This window comes from Aquarana catesbeiana, linkage group LG03 (genome assembly GCF_042186555.1).
Source record: "Aquarana catesbeiana isolate 2022-GZ linkage group LG03, ASM4218655v1, whole genome shotgun sequence".
NCBI lineage: Eukaryota > Metazoa > Chordata > Amphibia > Anura > Ranidae > Aquarana > Aquarana catesbeiana.
In genome coordinates this window covers 318,721,405-318,738,788 of record NC_133326.1, presented here as the reverse complement: position 1 = coordinate 318,738,788, position 17,384 = coordinate 318,721,405, and the positions used below count along the sequence as shown (strand labels likewise).

The 17,384-nt window shown below is 40.4% G+C and overlaps 2 protein-coding genes across 4 annotated transcripts in view; one reads left to right on the top strand and one right to left on the bottom strand.

Moving 5' to 3' along the window:
- The window catches only part of GAS2L3 (growth arrest specific 2 like 3), a 50,226-nt gene extending 39,017 nt beyond the window's left edge, over nt 1-11,209 (top strand). The window contains exons 7-10 of the mRNA XM_073620384.1: nt 190-253; nt 1,449-1,581; nt 3,826-3,933; nt 6,050-11,209. Of these exons, the coding sequence (XP_073476485.1) occupies nt 190-253; nt 1,449-1,581; nt 3,826-3,933; nt 6,050-7,357 (1,613 nt within the window). The 3' untranslated portion in view covers nt 7,358-11,209. The remainder of the gene's footprint in view (nt 1-189; nt 254-1,448; nt 1,582-3,825; nt 3,934-6,049) is intronic.
- LOC141132219 (uncharacterized) overlaps nt 10,811-17,384 on the bottom strand; it is a 62,111-nt gene continuing 55,537 nt past the window's right edge. For 2 of the 3 annotated variants that reach the window (XM_073620388.1, XM_073620386.1), the window contains one exon: nt 10,811-12,297. In XM_073620388.1, coding sequence (XP_073476489.1) covers nt 12,282-12,297 — 16 coding nt within the window. In that variant the 3' untranslated portion in view covers nt 10,811-12,281. The remainder of the gene's footprint in view (nt 12,298-17,384) is intronic. The other variant, XM_073620385.1, reaches the window with a different exon arrangement.

Below are 17,384 nucleotides of genomic sequence, written 5' to 3'. Positions count from 1 at the left end.
GGGGGGGGGGGGGGGGGGGGAGGGGACTCTGTGTAGTAAAAAGGAGAAAAAAAAAGGTTGCAGTTCCTTAAATTTATTTTGGTGTCATACAGAGCCAAAAGTATGAAAATTTGTGCCTTTGTCCAAATATATATGGACCTAACTGTGTGTGTGTATATATTATATAAATTTTTTTTTTTTTTTTTTTAGTGCTACATAAAGACCCCCGGCAAGTATGTCTATGTCTCCTAGATGTTGGAAGAATTGTATCCAGGTGAGTTCTAAGCACTGGAAAAAATATACATTTATATGTATTAACGGCCACAAAATCACTAAGATCAGACTGGACAGTTACCAAGATTGGGGGTCTCATTCATAAAGAGATCAACTGATTCTAGCTGATTAACCGCTTGCCGACCAGCCGCCACAGTTAGACTGCGGCAACATGGCTCGGCTGCGCGAATCGCCATCATGTTACGTCGGTAACATAGACGGCCACTAGGGGGCACATGCGCGCCCCCTGCTCGGCCACAGAGCTGTTGCGAGTGCCCGACGGTCGCGATCACTGCCGGGCTCCTGTGATCGCTCGGGGCACACGGAGAACCAGCATCTGTGTGTGTGTGTAAAAACACAGTTTGTGGTTCTCTGAGGGGAGAGCAGACAGATCGTCTGTTCATACAGAGTATGAACAGCGATCAGTCATCTCCCCTGCACAGTCCCCTCCCCCCTTCAGTTAGAACACAAACTAGGGAACACAACCCCTTCACCGCCCCCTAGTTTTAACCCTTTCGCTGCCAGTGACATTTTTACAGTAATCAATGCATTTTCATAGCACTGATCGCTGTAAAAATGCCAATGGTCCTAAAAATGTGTCAAAATTGTCCGACGTGTCCGCCATAATGTCACAGTCCCGATAAAAATCGCAGATCGCCGACATTACTAGTAAAAAAAAAAAAAAAATTACTAATAAAGCCATAAAACTATCCCCTATTTTGTAGATGCTATAACTTATTTTTGGTAAAAGAAGAAAAAAAAAAAAATGTAGAATACATATCGGCCTAAACTCAGGAAAAAAATGTTTTTTTATATATATATTTTTCGGGGATAATTATTATAGCAAAAAGTAAAAAATATAGCTTTTTTTTTTTGTTTTGTTTTGTTTATAGAGCAAAAAATAAAAACCGCAGAGGCTATCAAATGCCACCAAAAGAAAGCTCTATTTGTGGGGGAAAAAAGGACGTCAATTTTGTTTGGGTGCAACGTCGCACGACCGCGCAATTGGCAGTTAAAGCGACGCAGTGCCGAATCGCAAAAAGTGATCTGGTCAGGAAGGGGGTAAAATCTTCCAGGGCTGAAGTGGTTAAAAAACAAAATGATAGTTTGATTCTGAATGCCAATCACAACACACTTTTTTTATATAATGTAAAACTGTTTCTACAAGTTTCATACATTTTTCTTTTTAATAACAGATATGGAGTAGAACCACCAGTTCTGGTAAAACTAGAGAAGGAAATAGAACTGGAAGAAACAATGATAATGGAGTCTGGACCACTGATGCCAACAACAATACAAAAATCTTGCTGTCACCAAGTACATGAAGCGGTAAGAAAGCATTTTATTTTATTACCCCTTAATTTTGGATATGTTGCCTTATCTAGTACTGTTGTATTCTTGGAGAAACCAGTTCAAACACGGTTTGTTAAATGCTATAGTGGTGGGATTAGAGAATACTGGTGTGAAAGAGCTACATTCTGAAACCAAAAAGCCATTTTAACATTTAAAGCTGAACTCCAGGCAGATATAAAAGAGACAAATGAATGCAGCTTTGTATTCATTCATACATCCATAAATATAATATTTAAATACAAGCAGTGTACCTGAAAGAAACCAGTCAATTGTGCTGCAGTGCTAATGTGCTAACAAGGAACATGCTGATAGGAAGAGATGAGAGTGAGGGAGAAATTAGCTCATCAGTCTATTGCTTCCCTTTCACTGTCCAATCACAGGTTGGAGAAGGGAAAAGATCTGTAAATGTTACTGAAATACAGCAAAGAAAGATTAGGTATCCTCCCTTGCTAGATAGGGTTATGCTCTCTGGCAGAACTGTGTGAATCTCAGGATTGGATGGGCAGAAATAAAAATCCTTGGGCAGCTGAAACTGCTCCTGGTTATCTTTCATCTGTGTTTTTTTAGTTTGCTTTAATAAGCCCCGGAGAATAAACCAATTCCTTAAACCCTTGTCCCTGTTTGGCTGGGGGAGGAAGGACAACTGGCCAGGAGGTCAGGGATGTCTTAGCAGGCTGACAATTGTCTTAATGCTGAATTCCAATTGTTAACATTCAGTGGAACATATTATGGTGTCTGTTTTATGAAGCAGTGAAAAAAATTCACTGCTTCATTCTCCGGCATTCACATTCTCTGAGTGCCAGTTTATGAAGCTTTGTAGATTGCTTCTTCGGAGGAGTGAAGCGATCTACAGACTCTTCAAACGGTGGAGAATGGCCCCTGATACTGGAATCTCATGAGAATTTGAGATTACAGTACCAGAAATTCACCGAAACACAGAGATGTCAGTTTTAAATTATCACCGCTCAGTACACTGACAGACGGCATGTTTAATGCTAATAAAATAAAGAGTCCCCCTACATTATATTATAATTAATATAAATATATATATATATATATATATATATATATATATATATACACACACACACACACACACACACACACACACACACACACACACACACACACACACACACACACACACACACACAAATATGACAGGGGGACATGGTTACTGTCTTGGGGGGGTCTGAACGACGTAGAAGGAAGTTAATAATCTTCCTCTTTCCTCCTCAGATCCCCCAGGATTCTCTCTTCACTCCCTGATTCTCCACCTCTGAGCTGGTGAATCTGGGAGTGTGAATTCTGACACAGATCGCCAGTGAAGTGCTGAGATTGCAGCTTCATAAACTGGCCATTACTGTGTCAGTCAATGAGGATTCTCAGTGTGTGGAGATCATCGGCGGGAGAACATGTTCAAACACTTCTCCCCCGATTATCTCTGTTTCATAAACTGTTTATGGACTGTGATCAGTGGCGATCCTCGGGATCACCACAGTTCACTGCTACATAAACAGACACCTATGTGTAATATCTTTATACATTTCACTAAGATGATGAATTGTGAAGCAGAGCGAGCAATGTTGATTATACTGTTAGAATACATTTTTTGGGGAATGTCTGCTTTTTGGCCGCCTTTAACATTGGTAGATATAGCTTTGCAAACGTAAACAGTAGTTATGTTGCCTATATGCATTTTCCACATGTTTCCTGGGGCCCATTTAAATATTACACTGGCAAGATCATCCATTCTGACTTATTTATTTTCTGTAGTTGCAGTATCTGTGCACTAATCCCCAACAAATTTACAAATTCTAGTCATTGCCCTGTTTTACTATTCTATTCAGCTGCTTTTACACTGGGTCACTTTACAGGCGCTATACCGCTAAAAATAGCGCCTGTAAAGAGCCTGGCAAGCAGTCATACGAGCAGCATCTTAAGGCGCTGTAGGAGCGGTGTATGCACGTATATACACGTTTTTAACCCTTTTTCGCCCGTTAGCAGGGGTTAAAACCGAAAGGGGGCGCAAAAACCATGGTAAAGCGCTGCTAAAAATAGCGGCACTTTACTGCCAACGCCCCAGTGTGAAAGTAGCCTTACTGTGTCTTAATAATGGCCTTCCATAGTTGGGTCAATTGGCATGTCTGTGGAATAGTTGTATTTCAAATGGAACACTGCTTTGTTTCGTTATCTAATGACTGTATTCTCTTTGTGTAGGTGACTCACATTGCTCAGGACCCACCATGCAATTGCTCTCACCGCTTCTCTATTGAGTACTTATCAGAGGGTCGATATCGATTAGGGGATAAGATCCTCTTCATACGGGTAAATAATATAATGTGTACCTCAGAAAACCTTCTCACGTTTTTTTTTTGTATTTTTTTTTTGTTTTGTTTTAAATACTCCCCCATTAGAGATTTAAATATGGCTCTTTAAATATGGCCCCATTGCTTTGCATTAATTATGAGATGCCCATTAGAACATTGTACAGTCCAGCAATTATTGCTGTGGTTTATCACACGGAAGCCATTCGCTTACATCTATTTAAAGTTTCCATTAAGAAAACCATTTTAGAGCAGTCATGAAGTGTTTTTTTTTGTAATAAACAGAAGTATCTACGCAGCTGCATAAGGTCTCTCCCCCTCACTGAGAGCATGCCAACACCAAATGTGATTCACACAATTCTAAAATACAAATAAACAACAAACAGTGCAGCACTCTGAAATCTGTACAATCCCCTAGGAGTGGTTTGTACAGATTTCGGCGTACTGCACGATTTGCTGTTTGTGTATCGATAAATGCCCTTGGCATTGCTAAATTAATGTATCTATGTGAACATAAAGATGTGCAATTGCACAGATTAGATTCCAACTAGCTTTGGCAGTTCAGTGGAACCGTCACTTGTCAGATGGTAAAGAACCACTCTAAGAAGGCTACTGTGAGTAGGACTGATAAAAATGGGAAGTAATACGCAAGTTACATTTCTGCTTTCAAGCATCCTCTGCAGGTTAGATTTCCCTTCTACCTTGAAAGGGGAAATCTTCTGCAATACACAAGAAGAGAAGGTTTGTAGCAGGATGTTTTTCAGTGGGACTTTAAAGAGAGGCTCCAGGCTCCTGCAGAAAAAATTAAGTCTACAGCTACAAATACTGTAGCTGCTGACTTTTAAAATGAGGACACTTGCCTGTCCAGGAATCCAGCGGTGTCTTCACCCAAGCCGTTTTTTCAATCGGCTATCTGGTGCTTCCGTCACGGCTTGCGGCTTCACAGCCTGTTCCCTACTGTACTTGTATGCTGCACTCTGTGAATGGGCCAGCTGTGGTAGAAGGAGAAGGGGGGCTAAACTTCAAAACCAGGTACCCGCTCCCTCCTCAAAAAGTGCCAAATGTGGCAGCAGAGGGGGAGAGGAGGCAGACGAGCAGAGCTTCTATTTTTGGATGGGGCTCCGCTTTAAAGTTGGTGGATTGCAGCATCTATAGTGGTCAATATTTTCTCATCTTAACTATAAATGTTCCCAAACAAAACTCCTAAATGCAGTTCTCCATGTATTGATAATGATTGCTGTAGTTAAAAAGTGATGATTATGGACTTTAACTGCATTTCATTGTTTTTCTATGGTTTTCATGACTTGATAGAATGCAGTATTGGGTTTCCTGGAGGAAGCATCTGTGTTTTAAAACGTATGTGGATGAAGGAAGTGACTGTAAATGGATGAATTACTTACAGGAAGTTGTGATTGTAGTTTATTTTTTTTACATGTACATTTTATTAAAAGTAGAGCAAGGCCTCCCACACAAAATGTCTAATGGGAGAGCTCTGCATGAATCCGAATGTGCATCAAACACTCACTGGCATTTGGTGTAATATCTATATTATATTGCAATAAATGCTCAAGCGCTAAACGCACCTAGTGATTAGGCTAGTTTAAGTGTGATGGGTGTTTTGTTTGTTTTTTTTTTTCTACTGATACGCTTCTCTCCTGAACACTGCAGTGATGTGTTTTGCTCCAAACGGGGATAGTGGTAGATTGTGCAAGGAGGCAGGAACTCGTTTGGGGAGTGGGGGAGCTAGCGTAAGTTTTTTTACCTTAAGGCAGGGAATGCATTCAGGAAAAAAAATGTGTTGCCTTTAGAGCCACAAAAAAAAAAAAAGTCCGGCATTTCTGGAGGACCTTTCTTTTTTGGAGGTTCGAAAAGCAAAATCTGTTTTTCTGCTGTAGAATACTTAATGAATGATTATTTCTAGGATTTGTTTCTATATTATGCCAGTAAAAGAGTCATAAAGCTGCTAATGTAATGTGAGTCAGTTGAAATTGCCTGAAATGGGTTTTCTTTGTCATAAGAAAACAATTTTAGGTCAAGTAGTTGTGCATATAATGTGATACTAGAGTTTTGAAAATTGTGAGTAGTGATTCCTTAAGTTATGTTGGTTTATTTTCCAGATGCTACATGGAAAGCATGTCATGGTCCGAGTTGGAGGAGGCTGGGACACACTACAAGGGTTTTTACTTAAGTATGACCCTTGCAGGGTTTTGCAGTTTACTACTTTAGAGCAAAAAATTCTTCAATTCCAAAAGGGAGGGGCAAGTGAGAATGTATCATTACAATCGGGCAGAACACCGCAACCTCCTGTTATGAATCCCATATCTGCAATTGGTGTCTCTCAAAAGTCGGCCTCTACACCATCTACACTTTCATCCTCTTCTAACAGTAATTTCCTAAGTGAAAAGTCCCCCATGCTGACTCCTCACAGGGGAACAAAAAATACGCCATCAGCTTCAATGCGCCCTAAAATCCAAACCGTTCCAAGGAAAGGCTCCCCGTTGCTTCCAGAGCCACAAAGGAAGGTGGCAAAGAAATCTAACTCTCCTCCACATGCCACTACTATAAGTACCAGAGGTGCACAAAACAATTCTCCTCAAAGAAAACTTTTCACTTCACCCAAGGGTACTGGCCCAGTTTCTAATAATGCTATGAAAAGCTCTAGTCATGTAACAAAAGCATCTCCAAATGCTAGAGACTTGACTCAACGTTCCAGCCCTGTGCAGAAGACACAATCAATGAAAAGTTCTCCTAAATCACCTATGCCTCTTAAGACACTACCTAAGGATGCTACTTCTTCCCAGACAAAGCCAGCACCAAAATCAACTACAGATGCTCACAAAGGAGCTACTACATCAGCAACTACTAGGACTGCACTATCTAAGAGGGCTGAAACTGCAAAATTGTCCAGCAAGAGTACAACTGATCAGAAATCTGCTTCAGTAGTGTCACCCTCAAGAGAACTCAAAGGAATTAAAAAGACAGATTTACAGAAAAACAATCTGATTGACAGAAAGCCATTTGTGGTGTCTTCTCGTGTGCCTCCCAAAATGCCCCCTTTTTCCTACCCCTCTCAACCAGTGGCTAAACCACTAGTTACAGCTGTTTCCCTTCCAAAACCCATAAGTAGAAACACTACTAAACCAGTCCAGCCTCAGAGATATGGCACAACTAAGGCCATTTCTGGTCGCACTCCCCTGTCTGTAGTTAAGCTCCCACAATCTGATGCCAAAGCAGTGACTGCTCCACAGACAAAATCCTTAACAAAAAGTCAACCAGCAAGTGGCCTAGTAAAAAAAGGCAAAATGCAGGCAGTATCTGACTCAGCAGGTTCTAAATCAAAACTGACTCACAAAGCTGCCACTGAATCTATAAAAGAGAAGATTCCAAAGAGAGAAGACCGCTATAAAGCATCAAAAACTAAATAGCTGAAATCTTCGTAGGTTTTTGTTTGAGGGAGATCTGTGCTAAAATTATGTGTATTTTTATTTATTTTTTGTTTCTATGTATTCAAAGCACTTTCTTATATTCCTCATGAACAGAATCTATTGTGTCATGTTCAGCCATACAGTAACGGCTACAAATTCATCACTATATAGCTATTACAGAGAAAGAGGAACTCACCCAGCACAGATTCATGTGACCTAAGAATGCAGACTCACCAAGAAGCACATTTGGTTCCTTCTTGGAATATAAAAAGCAAATAAAGGTCATTTTAAGGGAACTGTGTGACTTTAGCATAGCTGCAGTGTTTCCTTGATAGCATGTTATTTGTTCAGAGCAATTTAACTTATTGCCTAGAGGTGTTTTCTAAATTCAGTATCCAGGATTACATTATGCAACTAATATCTACCAAGCACTCCGACCACTATGCAGATCATGCACGTTCTTAATGTTTTTAATAAAAAAAAATAAAGTTAACTTCCCTTAATGAATGTCAACGATACATAAATATTAGATTGTAACAGTAGGGGACTTAAAGTGATCTCTCAGCCATTTTAAATATTTGTAACTAAAAGGCTAAGGGCCAATTCACGCTATATGCGGTGACCGATGTTTTACTGCATGTTTTCTGTGTGTCCCTGCGGTGACAGACATTTTACCAATTGTTTCCTATGTGTCCCATTCATACAGCCTGGTGCTGCGCTAAAATGCAGACATGTTTCATTTTAACGCAGCACACTGAGCTGAATCACACTGCAATGTTGGGCATCAATGAATGAAGTGTATGTTTTGTACACTTCAAATAAAGCTTGTGCAAAACAAAAAAGGAAGCCATGTGATGTGCTGAATCACGCACCGCACAGCCCCCTAGCGTAGCCAGCAATGCAAAGTGGAACTGTGAATCCAGCTGCTCTGCATTGTGGTTTGAATTTGCTTTTAAGAGTGAATGCTACAAGGAGCAATTCTACAGAAATGTAGAAAAAAAGGCAAACTTTAAAAAATAAAAAAAATCTACTATAGTTTAGGCACATTTTTTTGAATGACCACAGTCCTAAACATTATTGATTAGTTGATAGTTTGATAGTACTGTGCAAATGCAAACTAACTGATAATTCTATCTAACTGCCTACCTACATTAGGTAAAACCTACAAGTGATGCTTTTTACTAACTGCCTTGTGCCTTTCAATGGCTGGTCCAGGTGAGATGCCCATTTTTACAATGTACATTTCATTTCAGGTACACTGTCGGTCTGTATTTTACATGAACATTTGCACTCCTATATTAAGATAATTAATTTGGATTTATCATTAAAAAAAAAGTCTAATGCTCATCTCTAGGAGCGATTACTGTTTTGTTTTTTGCACATATTTTTAGATGTGATCAAAGCTACCTGATGGCCTAGGAGCCTCTGTAGTGCAGGGCACTTGGAAGTCAATTTCAGACCCAGGTGGGAGCTGTAACTTGGCTCTTAGCAATGCAATTCACCAACCAAGATGATATGAATTGTGCCAGAGCTCCAACTTGACGCTCAGGTCTGTTAGCCTGCTGAATGTACATGGACTTGAGGATGTATGGGCTGCATAGAAGAAGCTTTGGTCACTGCAGGCACATTGCATTACCTGCTTATAGGGACCTTTTGCTTATGTTCTTTCCAGAACAGGATCCCTTTGTTATGTGCAAAAAAGTGGTGTGTGTATATAAAGTTACAACTAACCACAGGTCCGTTTTATACTACTCCTAAATTGGTGATTTTACAATATGCGTTGTGATTGCTAAACTTTACGTGTTTTAAGTACCTGGTTGATGCAGGTCCCTCCAAATGCTCAGCTTTTGGTTATGTGAGAAGCACTGGTCGATTTGATCTCTGATAAAGCGAGGACCAGTGTTTAAAGTGGCTAGTTCACTTCATCTAGATCGTGTGACCAAATTCTCAGGCTTTTTAGTTGTATGAGCAGCACCAGAGGAATCCTGGAGCTGCACTTTCTCCAGGCAACAAAAGCATTTTGACCTGTTTCTCTTTTACTTCTCCATCCTAGCAAAACTGTTAACACAACTTTGTTTGCAATTGAGCAAAGGTTTTCTGCTTGTTTACATACGTTCATATAGATTATTATTACCCTTTTATATGCTTTTATAGCACCGTAGATGTGGTGTAAAATTCCTTAAGCGATTACAGGAATAGTAACTGACCTATGACCACACAAGCAGCTTGTGAATAGGAGCCTCTCTGTGGCTGCTTTTAGTTTTGATCTGCATTCAGATGTAGCTTAGTTTTTAAAGACGCTTGCTTAAAAGTGTCTCCTAAAAGCTAAATGTCTGGAGAAATTGTATTACATTAGTGCCTTTTTTAACATGCTTACTGATTTTCTAGAGTGCATATGCTGCTTTAATATGGCTTAGCCTTAGATATTAAGTGGAGTACAAAATAGAGGAAACAAGTTTAACACTAACAAGATCTTTCATTCAAAGGAGTATTTTCCTTAACTGGAATTGTATTGTTTACACTGTAGTGCCTCTGGGTAATTTTCTTTTTTTTTTTTTTTTTGTAAACCCATTTTGGGTAAATTTCTTGTAAATATTAGGAAGTATGTGTATAGGCTTGAATATTTTTTTCCGCTATTATCATAGGGATCTTCTGATTTTCAAGGAGTGATCTATAAAGTATTAAACTGGACATTCCAAGTCTAGCACCACTTGCTAAAAATGTTTGTAAGGGTACTTGCAAACTGTACTGATGTATGAACAGACATCCCCGGCAGAAAAATGAGGATGGTTTGTATAGCACTTGCGCATGAAAAACAATGGGCTGCATTTTTGTCAGTAAAAATGCCCGTGTGCCTAAAAACACTACATTTTTTAGGCAGCAGTGTGCAAGAGGCCTAATACAGGGGGTCCCCTAGTTACAAACATCCGACTTACAAATGACTCCTACTTACAAATGGAGGGAAACAACAGGAAGTGAGAGGAAATCTACTCCTAGCTATTATGGGGAAAAGGTACCTCCACTGATGCTTTATCACCAAGGCTTGTTTCCACAACAACCCAAAATTTTCAAAATCCAATTGTCATTGGGACAGAAAGTGAAGTGAAATCTTCTGAACAGGGGCACAGACAGCAAAACAAATGTTACAGGGGTGGTAACCCTTCCCTATGCTATCCAAAAAGCTTAAAAATAGTTTTTTTGGCTGGAGCTACACTTAAAAAATGTACCTGTTCCGACTTACAAACAGATTCAACTTAAGAGCAAACCTACAGTCCCTAACTTCTTTGTAACCCGGGGACCCCCTGTAGTGTTGATTAGCAATATGTTAAGTACTTTCCTACAACTTTCATTGTAAGTATAGATTATATGACCCAGTTGTGTTTGTATCCCTGCAATTGTAAATGGAATATTCAGCATCTTTGTGGTGAACTCCTTTCTGCATTATACACTTCTGGGCCCAATTATTGTCTAGCTCTCTCTGGCCGTGTTTGCATATAGGATGCATAGAAGTCTGCTTTCATACATATAGCTGGCAGGTAATGGAACCTTGGAAATAATACTACATGAATTTGTGGAATGGAATATGTCTACACATCCCTCTCTTTTACCCTTCCACGCTAAACCAAGTGCGCTACTCAAAAAAATGTGTATGAATAATTTTATTTCTTGTAAAAAAAAAAAATAAAAATCAGATTTATCTCGCCTTCTCCGGCTATGTTTTAAATGTTAATTTTTAAGAAATATTTTGCTTTGTATATATGTATAATGAATGTAATATAAACATTTGGGCAAATGCACTTTAATAAACATGGTTTGGTAAAGTAATAAAGAATACATTTTTTTTGTGGTCAATTATTGGAATACACTAAAGCAAGCATTACAAATTTATAGAAAAATGTTAATGTTAAACACATGGGTTTCAGCATTGTAGTTAAAACATCACCCCCTGGAAGAAAAAAACATGTGGAAGGCATGACTGAATAGCTCTGTACCATCTGGTAGCCTCTTCACAGGGAGGAGCTGTGCTAGGCCACCACTGTTGGAATTAGCTGTCAGTTTAAGGGGGGTCTACACTCTTGTTTAAGCTGAAAAAAAAAACATTGTAAGGAGACATGGTCAGTTTGCTCATGCAGGGCAAAGCATTAGTGTCTCTGGAAAGGCACCCCATGACCCCCTTATAATCTTCTCACCAATAATCCCTTAGTGCCCCTTCCTCTGCAGCCATTCACAATACTTGACATTTCTGGGTATGTAGGAGCAAAATAAGTTCCTGCACTGTTACTGTGATTATCAGCCAGTCACTAAGCCTAAGCACTGTCAAATGACTGAAGGAATTTAGTTGGCACTACCTCAGGTCTCAGCTACCATTCTATTGTATGTTGAATGTGAAAGAAGGGGCAGTGAGGGATCACTGGTAAGAGTAGCTGGGTCAAGGAGGATATATTCCGAGAAACCGTGCCCTGCAAGATCAGTATTAGTGTGAGATTACACATCACTCACACTTCCTCAGAGCCATGGTCAATGGGTTGCCCAACATTCCACCTGCTGTACATTTGGGATGAGTAGCTCCTCAGCAGTTTATACAGTGCAGAGTTCCCAGTCTGAATCTATAGCTAGTAGGCAACGTCACAACTTTGGGGTAAAATATACTTGTAACTATTGGAAAGTGATGTTTTTCTTTATATAAAATTTTAGAAATTGAATATAGTGAAAGTTTCCATCTTGATTGAAATCAAATGCTTGGCACAGTGTATCAAATTCCATGGGGCCGATATTCAGCTTTAGTGTCAAGAAGATGGCGCAGATCTCTGTGAAGGAAACTTGTCCTGTACCCAAAGGGTCTCTGCTTCTCAGAACAGATTTTATTTCTTCCCAGTATTTGATGATATCTGCGGCAAGCTGGTTTTGAATGGTTTGTACTGGACTAGCTCTTCTGGGTCCTTCAGAAAAAAATGATTGTCAGTAAAACAAGTCAAACATCTTTGATAAAAAATGCATAGGAGTTATTTTATTACAGGTAGTTTCGACAACTTATGTAGCGTTTTACACATTGTACATTCACATCAGTCCCTGCCTTCAAGGAGCTTACAATTCAATGTGCCTATCTCACAGGCTTTTTCTAGAGGCAAGGACAGGAGTCATTTAACCATATCTGCTCTAGAGCAATTTTTTCATTTTTTTTTTTTTTTTTTTGCACATGTGAAAAATCTGCATTTTTGACCATAAAATTACTTTAAACTCCCCCAGAACATTTATATAGTTTCTGAAAGCAGGGGAATAAAAAAGATAGAAGTAGCATTTTTTTTTTTTTGCATGACATTAGCGCAACTGTTTATGAAATGCATATTTTTAGGAAATAATATAATACCCAATTTTTGGTAAAATATAAAAGATGGGGTTGCATTGAGGTACCAAACATGCCAAGTCTTAGAACCGCAGTAAACTCTTTTTTTTTTTTTTTTTTTAAAGTTTCCACCTGCAAGGCAATATAATGTGCTAATATGCACTGCAACAGTTAACAGTTTGTGTATTGTATAACTGAAAGAAAAAAAGAGGGGGGTTATGCCCTTCACAGAACAACATTACTAAGACATGAACAAAATTGATGTTGCATACAGCTTTTCATGGGCCAATGCACACAACCATTACAAAAGGTGCTTTTTATGAAGACATTGGGGGCTCTCTTAGCCCCCAATGTCTCCCCGGACCTTCAAACCAACTAACAGAGCACAAATCTACTCGGTTTGCTGCTTCCCTGATTAATACAGGGACCAACAGCTCAGAAGCCATAAGTGACAAAATCATCATTGCTTCTGGTTTCTTAAAGTGGAGGGCCACCCTGAAAAAAAAAAAAAAAAAATTAAACTTACCCAAACCCTTGTTGCTAGGCAGTCTTCCTAATCTACCTCTTCCTCTTCCGCGGTGAGTTCTTCTCCTCGGTGAGCGGCCCCGTTGTCTTCTGGGAACTGTGTGTTCCCAGAACACCACGGGGCCATTCACAGAACGGAGTGCCGCTCGCGCATGCGCAGTAGGAAACTGGCAGTGAAGCCGCAAGGCTTCACTGCCTGTTTCCCTTTCCTAGGATGGCGGTGCCGAGAGCCGAGGGACGGATCGGCCTCGGGCGGCCGACATCGCGGGCACCCATGACAGGTAAGTACTTATTTAAAGTCAGCAGCTACAGTGTTAGTAGCTGCTGACTTTAAATTTTTTTTTTTTTTTTTTTTAAGGACGGAATCCCGCTTTAAGTGCAGAGAAGATCAGAGAATGGATGTTCCTCGGTCTCCCTCGCTTGGCATCCTGAAGTCAGTTGATGTGGTCCCAGGCTCCCAGTAAGAGCTGGAGAACCCTGGAACAAACCATGTGTGAAAGCATGGGGACCATCACTGCCTCTACTGCAGCCAACAGCATGTGCATAAACCTTCACTCTTTAGATATACTATGTACATCCAAAGAACTGAAGTAGTTAACCTGTCAGCATGTCTTGGCAGTGTGGGGAAAAAACAGAAGTATACAAAGGAAACCCACACAAACACAGGGAGAACATGCAGACTATGCATATAGTGTCCTGCTTGGGATTTTAGCCAAGGATCCTAGTGCTGCAAGACCTAAGTGCTAACCACCCAGCCACTATGCTGTCTCCATGGTTATTTTTATTTTATAATATTATTTTTATATATATATATATATATATATATATATATATATATATATATATATATATATATATATATATATATATATATATATATTATAACATCATGACTACTCACAGGTAATGTGAACAACAATATTTATCCTGTTACAATGACATCAGAAAGTGGGTGGGATATATTAGGCAGCAAGTAAACAAGTTGTACCTGAAGTTGATGTGGTGGTCAAAAAAATATTTATTAGCATTTATTACAGGTACTTATATAGCGCTGTCATTTTATGCAGAGTTTAACATATACATTGTACATTCACATCAAATGTGGTCCAAGGAAGGAAAACAGGCGACAGGGCCATGAGCAGCCAATGCTCATTAAAGCATGTGTCAACGAAGGCTGGCCTGTGTAGTCTGATCCAGTAGAAGAGCTACAGTAGCTCAAATTGCTGAAAAAATTAATGCTGGTTCTAAAAGAAATGTGCCACACGACGGAGCGCATCACAGTTTGTTTCGTAAGGGGCTGCATCTTCGCAGACTGGTTAGGGTGCCCATGCTGACCTATGTCCACAACCAAAAGTGCCTACAATGGGCCTATGAGCATCAGAACTGGACCACAGAGCAATGGAAGAAGATGGCCTGGTCTTATGAATCATGTTTTATACATCATGTGGATGGCTTGGTGCCTGTGCATTGATAACCTGGGAAAGTTGGATGCACCATGGAAAAAGGCAAGGCAGCGGAGGTTTTAAAGTGGTTGTAAACCCTTACATATACCCAGTGAAGTGACTCAGGTGATACATAGAGATGAAACAAATCCTCCTACATAAGTTGTACCTGTCTATCTGCAGTCTTCTCTTTTCTACATCTGTTCAAAGTGCTGGATTTTTAAAGCTTGTCTGAGCATTTAGGAAAAAAAAGGGGGCAGAGAGCTGAAATGACACTGCGGAGCTCAGTGAGGAGAGCTCTGAGAGCTGATTGGAGGGAAGAGACACCCCCCCCCCTTCATGCAGCTCACAGGAACAGAGCTAAGGCTGTTAATCAGCAAGAGATCCCTCCTCTGTCACTATTTTTCTCTTGGTGTCAGGAAAACTTGTCAGAAGTGAATCATGCTAATAGTAGAGGAAGGAAGCAGCAGACAGAAATTACACTCTAATTGACACCCACTATAGACATGCTTTATGCTTTGTTAATATTTAATTTACAACCACTTTAAGGCTCCATGTATACTAGCGTTTTTTTTTTTTTTTTAAGATTAAAAAATGCTGGTAATAGCTTTTTGTAGTAGCATTTTAGCAGTGTTTTTGCAGTATAAGGAAATAAAAAAAGCGTTTTAGCAGTGGTTTAGGAGCATTAGTGTTTTATTAGGGTTTTTTGCAGTAAAAGGAAAAAGAAAGCTAAAAAACCTCTATTAGTAGCATTTAGGAGCATTTAGCAACGTTTCTGCTGGAAAAACGCTCAAAGAAACTCTACAAAAACTATTTTTTTTCTGCTCCTAGACGCTGAAGCTCAAAAAACGCTAATAGCCTAGAGTAGTGTGCATGGACACATAGGATAACACTGTTTAGCTTCTAGGAGCTTAACAAAACACTAGTGTGCATGGAGCCTTAAAAGTATGGGTTTCTTTTTTATTTTAGAATCATACTTACCTAGGTGGATGCAGGTTGGGTCCGATGCTGCCTCTGCATTGAAAACCGAACGAACATTGCCAATCACTCGGATTTCAGAGCTCCGTGAGCAGAGAGCTGTAGACTGTCAGCCACAGCTCTCTGCTCTTCTCCCTCCTCGCTCACTGGAGCGCTGAGCTGTGGAGGGGGCGGAGCGAGCCTCCCAGAGTCGCCATGATGTGGTGCCTCGACTCATCTTGGTGACGTCAGTAGAGAGCACATTTCAGCCCGCTCTCTGCTTTAAACGGGTTACAGGAGTGCAAAATGAATTGCACTTCTGTGATCCATAGGAGAAGCTCAGCCAAACGAGCTCAGGCTGGACTTTTCCTTTAAAGTGGATGTATGCCCTAGTAAAAAAAAAAAAAGCTCCCGCACCGCCCCCGGTCATTGCTGATGGAGCTGACATTTTGCCTCTGAGTGGCCAGAGCCGTGATGACATCACTCCCGGGCATGCGCACGGGAGTCCTCTTTCCAGGAGCTCTGATATTCCGGCAGCATCCACCAGACCTTCAGAGCGCATCTACCGCTGACTTCAGCGGTTGCATGAAAGGTGAATATCTCCTAAACCAGGGATATGCAATTAGTGGACCTCCAGCTGTTTAAAAACTACAAGTCCCATCATGCCTCTGTCTCTGGGTGTCATGCGTGTGGCTGTCAGAGTCTTGCTATGCCTCATGAGACTTGTAGTTCTGTAACAGCTGGAGGTCCGCTAATTGCATATCCCTGTCCTAAACCGTACAGGTTTAAGAGAAATTCATTTTACCTACAGGTAAGCCTTACTAAAGGCTTACCTGTAGGTAAAAATGTGCAAGCGGGGTATAAAACCGCTTTAAGGATCTGCTACTGACGGCTTGGTGCCAGATACCACAGCATACCTTCAGAGGTTTAATGGAGTCTAAGCCTCAACAGGTCGGGCCGTTTTGGTGGCAAAAGGGGACCTTCTCAATATTAAAGAGGAAGTAAACCACTGTATGTTTTTTTGTTTTTTTCTTCCCTGCAAAGTAAAGCCATAATGTGCTAGTATGCATCGCATACTAGCACATTATGTGACACTTCACTGCAAACAAAGCCTGCGTCGTCCCTGTTGGAGGCCGCATTCATCTTCGCCCATCTTCTTTCCGGGGCCGCAGACTCTGGCTGTGTGACTGTCCAGAGCTGCGTGATGTCACCCCTGCGCATGCATGCGGGAGCCGCTGGTCATGGCACAAGCTCCTGAAGAAATAGCATGGGTGGCCGGCCGTTCCTTCAGAGCACATGCGCCGATGACATCATCAGCGCAGTATACAGTAAATATATCGTGAACGGCGCACGTTTAGGAGATATTTACAGTACCTATAGGTAAGCCTGATTCTAGGCTTACCTATAGGTACAAAGAATACAGGAAGGTTTATTTCCTCTTTAAATGAGTGGTCATAATATTCTGGTTGAGCAGTGTATACTTTGACAAATTGGCTCTATATAATTTTTTCTTGCAAGTAGGAAAAAATCTGTAGGACAGCTCATAAAAAACAGAAGCTTCTTTGAGCTTTAAACTTATAGCGGATGCTTCAACTTCTGACACACACATGCCAGGCCTGTAGGATTTCAGTGTATTAAATTGTATTTTTCTAGAAAAGTATTTCTAACTTTCTGATGAGCAGAGGTCAAACTCCATTCATCTTTTGTGTTACTTTAATCTTTTTCCCATCCCCCATACGGTTTCAAAGTCCAGATTGCT